The following is a 17,278-nucleotide window of genomic DNA, read 5'->3' as shown; positions in this document are numbered from 1 at the left end:
GGCATTGAATCTGTAAATTACCTTGGGCAGTATGGCCATTTTCACGATATTGATTCTTCCTACCCATGAGCATGGAATGTTCTTCCATTTGTTTGTATCCTCTTTTATTTCCTTGAGCAGTGGTTTGTAGTTCTCCTTGAAGAGGTCCTTCACATCCCTTGTAAGTTGGATTCCTAGGTATTTTATTCTCTTTGTAGCAATTGTGAATGGGAGTTCACTCATGATTTGGCTCTCTGTTTGTCTGTTGTTGGTGTATAGGAATGCTTGTGATTTTTGTACATTGATTTTGTATCCTGAGACTTTGCTGAAGTTGCTTATCAGCTGAAGGAGATTTTGGGCTGAGACAATGGGGTTTTCTAGATAAACAATCATGTCGTCTGCAAACAGGGACAATTTGACTTCCTCTTTTCCTAATTGAATACCCTTTATTTCCTTCTCCTGCCTGATTGCCCTGGCCAGAACTTCCAACACTATGTTGAATAGGAGTGGTGAGAGAGGGCATCCCTGTCTTGTGCCAGTTTTCAAAGGGAATGCTTCCAGTTTTTGCCCATTCAGTATGATATTGGCTGTGGGTTTGTCATAGATAGCTCTTATTATTTTGAAATACGTCCCATCAATACCTAATTTATTGAGAGTTTTTAGCATGAAGGGTTGTTGAATTTTGTCAAAGGCTTTTTCTGCATCTATTGAGATAATCATGTGGTTTTTGTCTTTGGCTCTGTTTATATGCTGGATTACATTTATTGATTTGCGTATATTGAACCAGCCTTGCATCCCAGGGATGAAGCCCACTTGATCATGGTGGATAAGCTTTTTGATGTGCTGCTGGATTCGGTTTGCCAGTATTTTATTGAGGATTTTTGCATCAATGTTCATCAAGGATATTGGTCTAAAATTCTCTTTTTTGGTTGTGTCTCTGCCCGGCTTTGGTATCAGAATGATGCTGGCCTCATAAAATGAGTTATGGAGGATTCCCTCTTTTTCTATTGATTGTAATAGTTTCAGAAGGAATGGTACCAGTTCCTCCTTGTACCTCTGGTAGAATTCAGCTGTGAATCCATCTGGTCCTGGACTCTTTTTGGTTGGTAAACTATTGATTATTGCCACAATTTCAGCTCCTGTTATTGGTCTATTCAGAGATTCAACTTCTTCCTGGTTTAGTCTTGGGAGAGTGTATGTGTCGAGGAATGTATCCATTTCTTCTAGATTTTCTAATTTATTTGCGTAGAGGTGTTTGTAGTATTCTCTGATGGTAGTTTGTATTTCTGTGGGATCGGTGGTGATATCCCCTTTATCATTTTTTATTGTGTCTATTTGATTCTTCTCTCTTTTTTTCTTTATTAGTCTTGCTAGCGGTCTATCAATTTTGTTGATCCTTTCAAAAAACCAGCTCCTGGATTCATTGATTTTTTGAAGGGTTTTTTGTGTCTCTATTTCCTTCAGTTCTACTCTGATTTTAGTTATTTCTTGCCTTCTGCTAGCTTTTGAATGTGTTTGCTCTTGCTTTTCTAGTTCTTTTAATTGTGATGTTAGGGTGTCAATTTTGGATCTTTCCTGCTTTCTCTTGTGGGCATTTAGTACTATAAATTTCCCTCTACACACTGCTTTGAATGCGTCCCAGAGATTCTGGTATGTTGTGTCTTTGTTCTCGTTGGTTTCAAAGAACATCTTTATTTCTGCCTTCATTTCGTTATGTACCCAGTAGTCATTCAGGAGCAGGTTGTTCAGTTTCCATGTAGTTGAGTGGCTTTGAGTGAGATTCTTAATCCTGAGTTCTAGTTTGATTGCACTGTGGTCTGAGAGATAGTTTGTTATAATTTCTGTTCTTTTACATTTGCTGAGGAGAGCTTTACTTCCAAGTATGTGGTCAATTTTGGAATAGGTGTGGTGTGGTGCTGAAAAAAATGTATATTCTGTTGATTTGGGGTGGAGAGTTCTGTAGATGTCTATTAGGTCCGCTTGGTGCAGAGCTGAGTTCAGTTCCTGGGTATCCTTGTTGACTTTCTGTCTCGTTGATCTGTCTAATGTTGACAGTGGGGTGTTAAAGTCTCCCATTATTAATGTGTGGGAGTCTAAGTCTCTTTGTAGGTCACTCAGGACTTGCCTTATGAATCTGGGTGCTCCTGTATTGGGTGCATATATATTTAGGATAGTTAGCTCCTCTTGTTGAATTGATCCCTTTACCATTATATAATGGCCTTCTTTGTCTCTTTTGATCTTTGTTGGTTTAAAGTCTGTTTTATCAGAGACTAGGATTGCAACCCCTGCCTTTTTTTGTTTTCCATTTGCTTGGTAGATCTTCCTCCATCCTTTTATTTTGAGCCTATGTGTGTCTCTGCACGTGAGATGGGTTTCCTGAATACAGCACACTGATGGGTCTTGACTCTTTATCCAACTTGCCAGTCTGTGTCTTTTAATTGGAGAATTTAGTCCATTTACATTTAAAGTTAATATTGTTATGTGTGAATTTGATCCTGTCATTATGATGTTAGCTGGTGATTTTGCTCGTTAGTTGATGCAGTTTCTTCCTAGTCTCGATGGTCTTTACATTTTGGCATGATTTTGCAGCGGCTGGTACCGGTTGTTCCTTTCCATGTTTAGCGCTTCCTTCAGGAGCTCTTTTAGGGCAGGCCTGGTGGTGTCAAAATCGGTCAGCATTTGCTTGTCTGTAAAGTATTTTATTTCTCCTTCACTTATGAAGCTTAGTTTGGCTGGATATGAAATTCTGGGTTGAAAATTCTTTTCTTTAAGAATGTTGAATATTGGCCCCCACTCTCTTCTGGCTTGTAGGGTTTCTGCCGAGAGATCCGCTGTTAGTCTGATGGGCTTCCCTTTGAGGGTAACCCGACCTTTCTCTCTGGCTGCCCTTAACATTTTTTCCTTCATTTCAACTTTGGTGAATCTGACAATTATGTGTCTTGGAGTTGCTCTTCTCGAGGAGTATCTTTGTGGTGTTCTCTGTATTTCCTGAATCTGAACATTGGCCTGCCTTGCTAGATTGGAGAAGTTCTCCTGGATAATATCCTGCAGAGTGTTTTCCAACTTGGTTCCATTCTCCACATCACTTTCAGGTACACCAATCAGACGTAGATTTGGTCTTTTCACATAGTCCCATATTTCTTGGAGGCTTTGCTCATTTCTTTTTATTCTTTTTTCTCTAAACTTCCCTTCTCGCTTCATTTCATTCATTTCATCTTCCATTGCTGATACCCTTTCTTCCAGTTGATCGCATCGGCTCCTGAGGCTTCTGCATTCTTCACGTAGTTCTCGAGCCTTGGTTTTCAGCTCCATCAGCTCCTTTAAGCACTTCTCTGTATTGGTTATTCTAGTTATACATTCGTCTAAATTTTTTTCAAAGTTTTCAACTTCTTTGCCTTTGGTTTGAATATCCTCCCATAGCTCAGAGTAATTTGATCGTCTGAAGCCTTCTTCTCTCAGCTCGTCGAAATCATTCTCCATCCAGCTTTGTTCCGTTGCTGGTGAGGAACTGCGTTCCTTTGGAGGAGGAGAAGCGCTCTGCGTTTTAGAGTTTCCAGTTTTTCTGTTCTGTTTTTTCCCCATCTTTGTGGTTTTATCTCCTTTTGGTCTTTGATGATGGTGATGTACAGATGGGTTTTCAGTGTGGATGTCCTTTCTGTTTGTTAGTTTTCCTTCTAACAGACAGGACCCTCAGCTGCAGGTCTGTTGGAATACCCTGCCGTGTGAGGTGTCAGTGTGCCCCTGCTGGGGGATGCCTCCCAGTTAGGCTGCTTGGGGGTCAGGGGTCAGGGACCCACTTGAGGAGGCAGTCTGCCCGTTCTCAGATCTCCAGCTGCGTGCTGGGAGAACCACTGCTCTCTTCAAAGCTGTCAGACAGGGACATTTAAGTCTGCAGAGGTTACTGCTGTCTTTTTGTTTGTCTGTGCCCTGCCCCTAGAGGTGGAGCCTACAGAGGCAGGCAGGCCTCCTTGAGCTGTGGTGGGCTCCACCCAGTTCGAGCTTCCGGCTGCTTTGTTTACCTAAGCAAGCCTGGGCAATGGCGGGCGCCCCTCCCCCAGCCTCGCTGCCGCCTTGCAGTTTGATCTCAGACTGCTGTGCTAGCAATCAGCGAGATTCCGTGGGCGTAGGACCCTCCGAGCCAGGTGTGGGATATAGTCTCGTGGTGCGCCGTTTTTTAAGCCGGTCTGAAAAGCGCAATATTCGGGTGGGAGTGACCCGATTTTCCAGGTGCGTCCGTCACCCCTTTCTTTGACTGGGAAAGGGAACTCCCTGACCCCTTGCGCTTCCCAGGTGAGTCAATGCCTCGCCCTGCTTCGGCTCACGCACGGTGCGCGCACCCACTGGCCTGCACCCACTGTCTGGCACTCCCTAGTGAGATGAACCCGGTACCTCAGATGGAAATGCAGAAATCACCCGTCTTCTGCGTCGCTCACGCTGGGAGCTGTAGACCGGAGCTCTTCCTATTCGGCCATCTTGGCTCCTCCCAATAGAATGATTTATAGTCCTTTGGTTATATACCTAGTAATGGGATTGCTGGGTTGAATTGCTGCTTCTCGGTCTTTGAGAAATTGCTATACTGTCCTCCACAATGGTTGAACTAATTTACACTCCCAACAGTGTAAAAACATTGCTTTTTCTCCACAACCTCGCCAGCATCTGTTGTTTTTTTGACTTTTTAACAATAGCCATCTTGGGAAAGAGGCAGCTTGCCACTGCAGGCTCTGTGAGACAGCTGAAAAACTGAGTCCCCAAAGTGTGACAGGGAAATGTCTGCCTCTGAACACAACATCCTCACTGGGGAACCTGAAGGTCTAGATAATGGGAGAAGGATTTGAGCTTACCTGGAGCTGAGATGAATTTAGAGAGCCGGGCAAAATACAGGGGTAGAGGAAGCAGTGGAGAGATCCCTGTGGGCATTCTTGGTCCCCAGGGAAGTCATTTCTGACTTTTTCTTGCAGAGGTCCTTGGGGAGGGCTGTCACTGGAATTGGGGAAAGACCACAGGGAGAAGGAAACTTCCAGCTGAACTTTGTTGTAACAGTTTCAATTGAATGGGACGTTTCCTGGACAGAATCTGAGGGAAGGGATGAAAGGGGAGTTCAGATACGAGCACAGAAGCCATGGCAGATGGGCAGGCATGAAACTTGAAAGCCCTGCTTGCTTTCTCAGTGGGGAGGCTTGTAGTCTGGGCAGGATCTTAGCCCTGCTCACCAGTTGCCTGGTTGAGGGGGTATGGTGCTGTTGGGTGTGCATGGCGGGAGTGAGACCTGCCTATTGGGCTGTGTGGGAACTGGGTGTGAGGCCTTTCACTGCCAGCTTTCCCCAACTTCCCGGGTGACCTGTATGACAGAGCAGAGGCAGCCATAATGTGTCCGGAATTGGTGCGTTCTTGGTCTCACTGACTTCAAGAATGAAGCCGCGGACCCTCGTGGTGAGTGTTACAGCTCTTAAGGTGGCGCGTCTGGAGTCTGTCCCTTGTGATGTTCAGATGCGTTCGGAGTTTCTTCCATCTGGTGGGTTTGTGGTCTCGCTGGCTCAGGAGTGAAGCTGCAGACCTTCGCGGTGAGTGTTACAGCTCATAAAAGCAGCGTGGACCCAAAGAATGAGCAGTAGCAAGATTTATTGCAAAGAGCGAAAGAACAAAGCTTCCACAGTGTGGAAGGGGACCTGAGCGGGTTGCCAATGCTGGCTTGGGCAGCCTGCTTTTTATTCTCTTATCTGGCCCCTCCCACATCCTGCTGATTGGTAGAGCCAAGTGGCCTGTTTTGTCAGGGCGCTGATTGGTGCGTTTACAATCCCTGAGCTAGATACAAAGGTTCTCCACGTCGCCATCAGATTAGTTAGATACAGAGTTTCATCACACAGGTTCTCCAAGGCCCCACCAGAGCAGCTAGATACAGAGTGTCGATTGGTGCATTCACAAATCTTGAGCTAAACACAGGGTGCTGATTGGTGTGTTTACAAACCTTGAGCTAGATACAGAGTGCCAATTGGTGTATTTACAATCCCTGAGCTAGACATAAAGGTTCTCCAAGGCTCCATCAGAGCAGCTAGATACAGAGTGTCGATTGGTGCACTCACAAACCTTGAGCTAGACATAAATGTTCTCCAAGGCCCCACCAGAGTAGTTAGATATAGAGTGTTGATTGGTGCACTCACAAACCCTGAGCTAGACACAGGGTGCTGATTGGTGTGTTTACAAACCTTGAGCTAGATACAGAGTGCCGATTGGTGTATTTACAATCCCTGAGCTAGACATAAAGGTTCTCCAAGGCCCCACCAGAGCAGCTAGATACAGAGTGTCAATTGGTGCACTCACAAACCTTGAGCTAAACACAGGGTGCTGATTGGTGTGTTTACAATCCCTGAGCTAGACATAAAGACTCTCCACGTCCCCACCAGACTCAGGAGCCCAGCTGGCTTCACCCAGTGGATCCCACACCGGGGTTGCACGTGCAGCTGCCTGCCAGTCCCGCACCGTGTGCTTGCACTCCTCAGCCCTTGGGTGGTCGATGGGACTGGGCACCGTGGAGCAGGGGGTGGTGCTCGTCGGGGAGGCTCGGGCGGCACAGGAGCCCATGGAGTGGGTGGGAGGCTCAGGCATGGCAGGCTGCAGGTCCCGAGCCTTGCCCCGCAGGAAGGCAGCTAAGGCTCGGTGAGAAATCGAGCGTGGTGCCGGTGGGCTGGCACTGCTGGGGGACCCAGTACACCCTCCGCAGCCACTGGCCCGGGTGCTAAGTCCCTCATTGCCCAGGGCCGGCAGGGCTGGCCGGCTGCTCTGAGTGTGGGGCCCGCCAAGCCCACGCCCACCCGGAACTCCAGCTGGCCCGCAAGCGCAGCACGCAGCCCCGGTTCCCACTCGCGCCTGTCCCTCCACACCTCCCTGCAAGCTGAGGGAGTGGGCTCCAGCCTTGGCCAGCCCAGAAAGGGGCTCCCACAGTGCAGTGGTGGGCTGAAGGGCTCCTCAAATGCCGCCAAAGTGGGGGCCCAGGCAGAGGAGGTGCCGAGAGCAAGCGAGGGCTGTGAGGACTGCCAGCGCGCTGTCACCTCTCAATAATACCCGTGGGATATAACTCCACCCATACCCCTGGGAACATAACTCCACTGGCCTGGGAACCATACCTTAATCCCCCACAGCAGCCGTAGCAAGCCCTGCCCAAGGACAGTCTGAGCTCAGACATGCATAACCCTGCCCTCACCTAATGGTCTTTACCCACCCTGGTAGCCAAAGACCAAGGGCATAATCTCTTGGGAGCTCTATGGCCCTGCCCACTGCCTGAGAAACCTGAATACTTACCCAGGTGACCCCAGGGCAAACTTGTACCCTCCCTATACTACTGCAGCTGATGCTTTCTTGAAAGCGGCACCTCCTGGCTGGAGGCCAACCAGCACACTATAAAGAAAACCACAAACAAGGACCCTCACAGAGTCCACTTCACTCCCCTCCTATCTCCACTGGAGCAGGTGCTGGTACCCATGGCTGAGAGACCTGAAGACAGATCACATCACAGGACTCATCACAGACATTCCCCAGTACCAGCCTGGAGTCCAGCAGCTCTGCTGGGTGGCTAGACCCAGAAAAGAACAATTATGGCAGTTTGGATCTCAGGAAGCCCCATCCCTAGGGGAAGTGGGGAGAGCATCACATCAAGGGAACATGCTTGTGGGACAAGAGAATCTGAATAACAGCCCTTGAGCTAGATCTTCCCTCTGACATAGTCTACCCCAATGAGAAGGAACCAGAAAAACAATTCTGGTTATATGACAAAACAAGGTTGTTTAACACTCCCAAAGGAATACACTAGCTCACCAGCAGTGGATCCAAATGAAGAAGAAATCTCTGAATTGCCGGAAAGAGGAAATCAGAAGGTCAATTACTAAGCTACTCAAAGAGGCACCAGAGAAAGGTGAATAGAAACTTAAAGAAATAAAAAAAAAACAAAAGTTATAAGATATGGATGGGAAAATCTCCAGAGAAATTTATAGCATAAATAAAAAACAATCTCAGCTTCTGGAAATGAAGGACACACTTAGAGAAATGCAAAATACACTGGAAAGTCTCGACAATAGAATTGAACAAACAAAAGAAAGAACTTCAGAGCTTGAAGACAAGGCTTTCAAATTAACCCAACCCAACAAAGAAAAAAGAATAAAAAAATAAAATAAAATGAACAAAGCTTCCAAGAAGTTTGAGATTATGTTAAATGACCAAATCTAAGAATAATTGGTGTTCCCAAGGAAGAAGAGAATTCTAAAAGTTTGGAAAACATATTATTTGAGGGAATAATCAAGGAAGACTTCTCTGGCCTTCCTAGAGATCTAAACATCCAAATACAAGGAGCCACCTTTTAATTTTATCCTATTTATGTAAATACTGCTTTTATTCTTCTTGGGTGTGCCATTAGGTTTTATTTTTTATTGAAATGTAATTAACATACCATAAAATTTACTGCTTTTTAAAAGTATACGATTAATTCAGTGATTTTTAGTATATTTACAGGGTTGTTCAACCATCCACCACAGACTAATTCAAAACATTTTCATCATCCCAAAAAAACCCCATACTTATTAGCAGTCACTTCTCATTCCCCCTTTCCCCAGCCTCTGATAACCATGAGTCGACTTTGTGTCTCTGTGGATTTACCTCTTCTGGAATGATAATATTAATGGAATCATTCAATATGTGGCCTTTAGTATCTGGCTTTTTAAAATTAGGTTTATGTGTTCAAGGTTTATGCATGTTATACTATGTGTCAGTACTTTGTGGCTGCAGAATATTTAATTGTATGGATGTACCACATTTTATTTATCCATTTATTAGTTAATGGACATTTGAGTTGTTTCTACTTTCTAACTGTTATGAATAATGCTACTATGAACGTTCGTGGGCAAGTTTTTGTGTAAACATGGTTTTAATTCTCTTGGGTATATACCTGGGACAGGAATTGCTGGATCATATGCTAGGTGTATCTATAATTTTTTTTTTAGAACCTGCCCAACTGCTCATTAGGTTTTAAGCTTCAGTAATTTTCTTGATAATTTTTACTTACTAATACAGTTGGGTAGGAGAATGAACATTACAACTCCAGGGTTCAGTACTTCCTCTAAGAATTGAGTTACCATGATGTTCTTACAAAGAACAGTTTTATAGATTTCTTTATTGAATGTTGTTAGGAAAAATGTTGAACATTTTCTGAGTTAAATGTATTTCTGCCTAAGGATGAGGTTAGTTATCAGTGTTTTACAGAAATTCTTAAATTTTCTCATTACCATATTGAAAAGTATGTAAAACAGTGGTTCAGTGGACCATAGGAATACAAACATTTTTATAGATTAATATCTTCTAATTGTCAAATTATTTTTCTTACAGGGTTTTGACTCTGGGAGGAGGGCTGCCTTATTTGGAGCACCTTAATCTCTCTGGTTGTCTTACTATAACTGGTGCAGGCCTGCAGGATTTGGTTTCAGCATGTCCTTCTCTGAATGATGAATACTTTTACTACTGTGACAACATTAACGGTAATGCCTTTTAACAGTGCGATAATTTTGAAGGAATTAATTAAAAATTTTTTTTAGCAGTTCTAATAATTTTTCCATTTAGTTTTCTAGATTTCTAATTACCAGACTGTCTTACTTTCAGATTTAGTTAAATTTGATAAAATTTTAAAATTACATTTTCATTAATTAACATCTTGAAAGGTAAGTTTTTCTTGCAGATGTATATTCTAAATATCCATTGTGTCAGATTTTTGAGGGATGTAATAGTGTAATCAAAAATGGTAAGTTAATAGAAATACTAAAATTCTTGTTAAAAGTTTTAGGTATTCCTCTAGAGTTTTGTAGCACTCATTAAGAATTTAGAACTATTTATGTTCTAGATACACTGATTTCTTAGGGATAATAGAGTCTTACTTCTTGTAAGACAGCTTTATCAAATGTAGAAAAATGAGGACTTTGGTAATGTAGACTTCCAGAGTTTCTGGATCTGATGTCAACTCTTAGCGAAGATTGAGGGGAGAGGACAGTATGTAGTATTGAGAAGAGTCTGAGATGCTTTAGACATGACTAGAATTCCTATAGTATTTTGGAAATTGATTCCTGAACCTACTTTCAAAAATCACAAGAAATACTTCTTGATTTTGTTCTTTTAAACATATTCTACCCTACAGTGGGCTTATTGAACATGCTTTTTCAAAGTATGTTCAGTGCCTTTTTGCACATTTGGTAGTCACTGGTAGAGACTGAATTTCCCAGAAGCATAAAAAGCTGCTCTTCTGTTATTAGTAAGCAAATCAACCTCCTGTATTTGTAACTGGAGAAAATTTTAGATGGCTCAGACTACTATGTACCTGTCTTTTTATACTGCGCCCTATTGTCTTTGAGTGCCCAGTTCACCTTAAGATGACAGGAAAATCAACAAAATTTTTCTCAGGCAGAACAATTGACAGGAGTCAGGAAGACCAGAGGGAGTAATGACATACCGCAAAATGGAGAAAACTGCTATTTCTTGAGATTAGGTTTTCCTTAACATATATAAGAGGAAACTGGAGATGGTAGCTCTCTTATTTCAGGAATCACATTGTTATGCAGGAGATGACCTCCCATGTTCTTGATATATCAGCACTAAGTTGGACATTTCTTTGTTTTCTGTTGCCTTCTGTGTATAATCAAGGAATGGCCAAAGTGAATGTCATCGTAGTTAGTGAAAGTGAATGTCATCGTAGTTGGTGAAAGTGAATGTCATCGTAGTTGCAACATGCTAAGCCTATGAAAACAAAGTGTGATTGATGCAGTGAAGCTGTTACTTTTGTGGATGCTGTGGATTTGAGAACAGAGTTTTGTTTTGTTAACATAAAGTTATTTTATTGTAGGTTTAGTGCTATACTTCCACTTCCTAAGGCTTATAGGACATATTATCAAGAGTAATTAATAAGCAATTGTTTTTTATCAGAAAAAATTTTATTTGTATGTTGCACTTGAATTTTTCATATTGATTTCAGCATAGGTTATGCTTTGGAATAAACCTCACTATCGAATTCATTATATTTATTTTTGGATTCATAGATGTTATTGGGTAGAGGGAGGGGACTGGGTTTCAGTTTGTTTTTATGCTTACTTGTTTTATGTTTGTATGTTTTTAAACTTTGAAATAATTTAGATAATGGGATAAAATGAAATAATTAAAATCTTTTGCACTTTGTCCTTATGCATTTCCTCTAAACTTGTTTTGAATATATAGTTTCAGAGGAGCTATTATATTCCTTTTGTTGAATGTAAAAGTTTTTTTGGATAAATGTTTGATTTTTTAAAATAAATGAATTGTGATGAAGATATCTGACTTTGAAAGATTTGAAAGGAAATATCAGTGCTTGTATAATCCAATATTAACTCTCCTTTTATAGCTTATTGAAGCATGATTTGGGGGAATGGAAAGCCTTTAAAATTTACAGGGTGACTTGTTAAATAACTTGTGTCTGAGTTCCACATAGGTTGTTCTTAAAGCAATGCTCTCTCATAGTCTTTTCCTTAGAAGGATATGTGGACAACCTAGAAAGTGTTAGAAAGAAGTTGTGTTGTATCCAGTTTTGCAAGATGACACTTGTTCCAGTATTTTTCAAAACAGCTCAGCTTGTACAGTAGATATCTAGTGAATGCTCAGGGGCATCCTTGTTACTATTTTTATTATTTCTGAAAGTAGTGTGTTTTAATACGTGGTATTAGAGCAATGGAGAAGTGTATTTAGGTGACAAATTGTATTTCAAATATTTGAAAGTGACGTTTAGCTAAAAATATATTTTTTAAAAGAAAACATATATAGTTAACTGTCAGGTTACTAAATGTAAAAGAAGTTAATACTGATAAACATTAGTCATTAAGTAATACATGATAAGTAAAGCAGAATGATCTATTTTCCAAGCATTAGCAGAGATTTTGGAGACAATAAGTTAGTTATCATATATTCAAACAGTAACTACCTTGAGCAAGACATTGTACATAAAGTGTCTTGATATAAAATGCAAGTCTAGATTCTTCTGAATGATTCTTTATGACTTTTAAATTTATTTGATAAGATTTGAAAAGTCTTCTTAGCCATAACATTAAAAAAATTCTTTAACATTTAAGAAGTGTTAAATGGAATAGCATAGTTGTAGAGCTGTGAAGAACATTTGAGCAATGATAGCAAATAAACTTTTTTACTGATTTGCATTTCAATGTATGTATAATTTATAAATTAAGATAGATTAGCTCATAGTTTTGGAGGTGACACAGTCTCAGATGATGTGCTCTTTTATGTTTCTAATTTAAGTTAAAGAGGAATTAAAGGTAAGTGAAGGTAAGTGCAGATATACAGCATAAGTAATATACTTAGAACTCAGTAAAAACAAGTTATTCAGTAATAAAAGTCTGGAGAAATAATAGCTAACCTTATACTTCCTATCATCTGATACTTAAAAATGCTTTCTTATAAGATTATTCTTTACCATGCATTTAAATATTTTAATGATTATTCAATTATATTTTTCTATTTTCTTTATTATTCCTTAATGTAATTTAGGCTTTATATGTCTTAACCATTTGGGTTCTGTGTCCTACATCGAGATGGAAGTTTGCTGGTGATAAGTCAAATATTTAAAGGGAACTACCTTGTGAATTATCTTTGTCTATTAAAGCATAGCTGTCTACCTGGCAATCCATCATATCTTAGTCATATTTCTTTCTAATTTTCCCTCACCTTTTCTGTTGTCCATTTATTCTGTTGTCCATTTATTCACTTCTCTGAACAGTCCTTCTGTGTTACTTAAGGATTTTATTGTTAATGTTGCTTATACTTTCCGTGCTTTGGAAGGTGCTAGTCTCCTGTTTTCTACAATGTGATACTGAGTTTAAAACAGTGCTTGTCTTCATTTTTGTTTTGGCTCGGCCTTCAGCAGATCCTTTAATGGATGCTGTCACTTTCATGATTATTGGGATCAAATACCAGTAACTACTCTATTATTTACCTTATCATAGGATTGTAGTTTTGAGTCATTTAATACCATAGTTACTGATTAAGTTCATATAGGTTTCTTTAAACAGATTCTGCTTTCAAATTTGAAAACAATATATTAATTCTCTCTCTTCACTCTGTACACTTAGAATCTCACTGAAACTCAATTCTGGTGAACTTAAAATGTATTCAGAGTTCTTGCCTATATTCATATAAAATGTGCCTACTCACTGAGTAGGCACATTTTATATGAATATAGGTAGGAACTTTGTTTTGTGATAAATAAGGAGATGCTGACAGTAGGTTTGTGCTTTTTACCTAATACAGGGTAAAAACTTTTATTTCTACATTTTTCTTCCCCCATTATCTCTGCCACCATCCCTTAGACTTCAGGAGCATAATGACCCAGGTAGCTAGGGTGGAAACTGAGCATGTGGACCCTACATCTTTTGGGGAGGGTGGTGAAAAACTGTGTCATGTCAGGTTAGATCTGAATCTCTAGGAGAATAGCTTTTTTGACCTGTTGGCTCCTTTGAGTCTCCCTTTTACTTTATCCTTTGAAAACCAATTGCATACTTCACTTCCATTGCTTCCAGATATGGCATATGATTTTTCTTAGGCTACTGTTGAAATTTAGCATAATATTTCTCCCTTACCTTTCTGTCCTTTTAAAAAAATAGGACTATAGTAAGTCCTCAGTGTCGGTGGTATGTTTTTGGAAACTGACTTTAAAGAAAACATACAGGAAGTCCTCAAATAGTGTCAGTTCATTATAATGATGCAAACAAAACAACTACCTTTGTTATACGTTATTTTGCTTAGAGTCGCAGTTTCTAAGAACCTATCGATGTTAAGTGAGGACTTAATGGTATAGACATTTTGAAGTATTTGAGGGAGTTGCAGTTTGGAAAAATTGTATGAGAGTCTTCATGTCTCTTATTTCTTTAAAAAAATTTAGAATGGAATTTTAATCTGATAAAATGATAATCAGATCCATTTTGGCAAAACCCAGTGAATCTGGCATTTCATGATGGACCTAAGGGTCAGAGCAGGAGAATGGCAGTGAGGCAGGGCTTGTGTCTTGAGGAGAGGCGCTAGGTGATTGGTAGACAAAACAGTGGGTAGTGTAAGGGGTGAGGAAAGACAAGCTAAGAAGGGGAATAATGGGGATTGGGTGGTACACAGTGGGTAAAGCTGGCATTATATTCAAAGGAAAAACTTGGTTAAAGATTGGCAGTGGGAGAAGAATTTCAGATCATAGGGTTGCTTCTCAGGGCATTTTTAATAAGTATTCAATATATACTAAAACATTTTATCTTGAGTTTGTCATTAAGATGATTAACATTGTATCTTATTTTAAGGGAAAATAATTTTAACAAAATGCTGCTTTGTGAATGTTAAATATTTAACATATTTAACTTCTCATTTAAAGACCAGAAAAGATTGTTATTTTGATTAAATAAAAATTGGCTTTAGTAATTCAACTTTATATTTAAAATAATTTTAAACTTCCTGTTATGGAAAAATTTAACATCGAATAATACAACGAATCCTCATGTACCATCAGCTTCAGCAGTTATAAACCTGTGGGCAGTCTCCTTTCATCTATACCATTGCTCATTCCCATATCTACTCCCCCATTAAGCTAATCACAGGTGTCATATCAACTTAAAAATTTAATATGACTGAAAGCATAAGCTGTTGTAGTTCCACGTATTTGCGTAATGTTTATTAGTTTCTTTCCTAAGACTGTATGTCTTAAGAAATTTGCCCTTTGTATTTTGTATGTGCCATTTGGGGAATATAAGGAAAAGTTAAATTTCTGGAAATTAATGTGTTCTATGTGTTTAGTTGGAAGTAATTATTATGGTAGTATTAGCTTAGTTGCTTTTTTTTTTTTTTTCAGCTGAGTGCTGTTTTAGAAAATAAAAAGTAAATTTAAAACGTGTTTTTGAGTTAAGCTAGATATCACCCCAGAGTACTGTGATTTTTCAGTTACAATCCATTTGATATATTCTGCAGTAAAATTATATTTCATGTACAGTTTTCATTTTGTATTGTTCCTTATATCACAATTGCAAGTATTTTGGTTGTTCTTGTTGATATGTAAAGAACAAATTAACTACTCCTTATTTGTTCATGGTATAGACATAATGAAAGACTTCAATATAGTTGAAACAGTCTTTTCCACATTTGCCTGCTTTTATGAAAATATTCATTCAGAGTACTTGACATTTGAATATGTGCTATGAAACTTCTTCTTTGATATTTTCTAATTCTCAGCTATGTTCCCTAATGGGTCTTGTATCTAGTGCCTGGGTAGCATAGTGTGACTGGGATAAAATGTCAGTTATTCCACAAATTTTTTTTTATTCTTTGTAAGTGAATGATAATTTTTACTATGTCTTAGATACAGTTTAATTGATCACTCATTATATATTTAATTTTGGAAAATAATTTCATCTAACCCTACCATATATAGATATTTTTGGCTACAAATACTAAATAAAAATATGGCAAATATATCTATGTCTATATAGTTTATTTTGCTTTAAAATTTGAATATAATATTTATTGTAATTGCTCAATACTGACTTCTTTAGCTGATCGATTATAGTTAGGGCTGTTTTTTGCCTTTATTACGTTTCTAGGGAGGATGTTCAGATTATAAGAATCTTTTTATAAGTTAGCTTTGCAATCTTGCTTCTGTGGATTGTCTCATTTCCATTTTGGATTTTTATATTGTAAGTTGTTGCTAAAAATTATTTTTTTCCCTTCTTCCACTTACCTTTTGGACCATGAAGGATATATTAATTAAAGTCAAGCTGCTGTTGAGTTTTGTGTCTGAATAATTTCTTATACACTCATCATGAGATTTACTTCTATCATATAAGTACTGCTAGTAAAACCAATGAATGTTTAACTCCTTCATAAGCAAAATTATTTTTATGTGATCTCTAAGAAATTCCTCCTTTCACATTTTTCTGTTTTCATACAGGTCCTCATGCTGATACCGCCAGTGGATGCCAGAATTTGCAGTGTGGTTTTCGAGCCTGCTGCCGCTCTGGCGAATGACCCTTGACTTCTGACCTTTGTCTACTTCATTTAGCTGAGCAGGCTTTCTTTCATGCACTTTACTCATAGCACATTTCTTGTGTTAACCATCCCTTTTTGAGCGTGACTTGTTTTGGCCCCATTTCTTACAACTTCAGAAATCTTAATTTACCAGTGAATTGTAATGTTGTTTCTCTTGCAAATTATACTTTTGTTTTAGAAAGGGATTAGGTCTTTTCAAAAGGGTGAGAACAGTCTTACAGTTTTCTTTTAAATGAAATGCTTTAAAGAATGTTGGTAATGCCATGTCATTTAAAGTATTTCATAGATAATTTTGAGTTTTAAAGTCCATGGAGGTGATTGGTTCTCTTTACACATTAACACTGTACCAAGCTTTGCAGATCTTTTCCGACACACATGTCTGAAGACTTATTTTCAAAGACAGCACATTTTTGGAAACTAATCTCTTTTCTGTAATATTTCCTTTATTTCAACGATTCTCAGAAGGCCAATTCAAACAAACCCACATTTAAGGTTCTTTAGGATGATAGAATAAATTGGCTTCTGAGTGTTAGCTCAGTGAGCTAGGAAAGCACCAATCGATATTTGTTTCCTTTAGGGATACTTTGTTCTCACCACTGTCCCTGTGTCGTCAAATTTGGGAGAGATTTTTTAAAATACCACAATCATTTGAAGAAATGTATAAATAAAATCTACTTTGAGGACTTTACCAAGTAATACTGTTGTGTTGTGATTTTTATTATAAATCTCAATCCAGGTTTACTTTAGTATAGAATAGGACTACATACTTTGTCTTTGGACCTCCCATGAACTTATTACCCTGACAAATAGTTTTAGACAGATACTGAATTTTATTGAGCTGAATTTTCTTTTTGAAATGAGTTATTCAGTAGTCAAAATTTGAATCTGTAAGTATATCTACTTTGCTTTGTTAAAACATCATGAGATTGGAGGCCTGCCACCCAGAAAGGCACATACTAGTGCCTTTTAGTACAATTTTATGTCATGTAGAAGAAAATGGCAATGTTCCTCCTATCGATACAGATACAGGCATATGTCATTTTATTGCATTTTGCTTTATTGCACTTTGCAGATAATGCATTTTTTACAAATGGAAGGTTTATGGCAACTCTGCGTTGAGCCAGTCTATTGGTGCCATGTTTCCAATAAAACTTCTCCCTTCATGTCTCGTATATTTTGATAATTCTTGGAGTATTTCATAGTTTTTCACTATTAC

General features: G+C 39.1%; 1 protein-coding gene across 2 annotated transcripts in view; it reads left to right on the top strand.

The window, feature by feature from the left end:
* Positions 1-16,758, top strand: part of FBXL5 (F-box and leucine rich repeat protein 5) — a 57,052-nt gene extending 40,294 nt beyond the window's left edge. For both annotated transcript variants that reach the window (XM_034958324.3, XM_034958323.3), the window contains exons 10-11: positions 9,349-9,497; positions 15,965-16,758. In XM_034958324.3, the coding sequence (XP_034814215.1) occupies positions 9,349-9,497; positions 15,965-16,041 (226 nt within the window). In that variant the 3' untranslated portion in view covers positions 16,042-16,758. The remainder of the gene's footprint in view (positions 1-9,348; positions 9,498-15,964) is intronic.
* Positions 16,759-17,278: the final 520 nt, after the last annotated feature.

This window comes from Pan paniscus, chromosome 3 (assembly GCF_029289425.2).
Source record: "Pan paniscus chromosome 3, NHGRI_mPanPan1-v2.0_pri, whole genome shotgun sequence".
In the NCBI taxonomy this organism is placed as follows: domain Eukaryota; kingdom Metazoa; phylum Chordata; class Mammalia; order Primates; family Hominidae; genus Pan; species Pan paniscus.
Note: the sequence above shows the minus strand (reverse complement) of the source record. Positions and strands in the feature narration are given on the sequence as shown.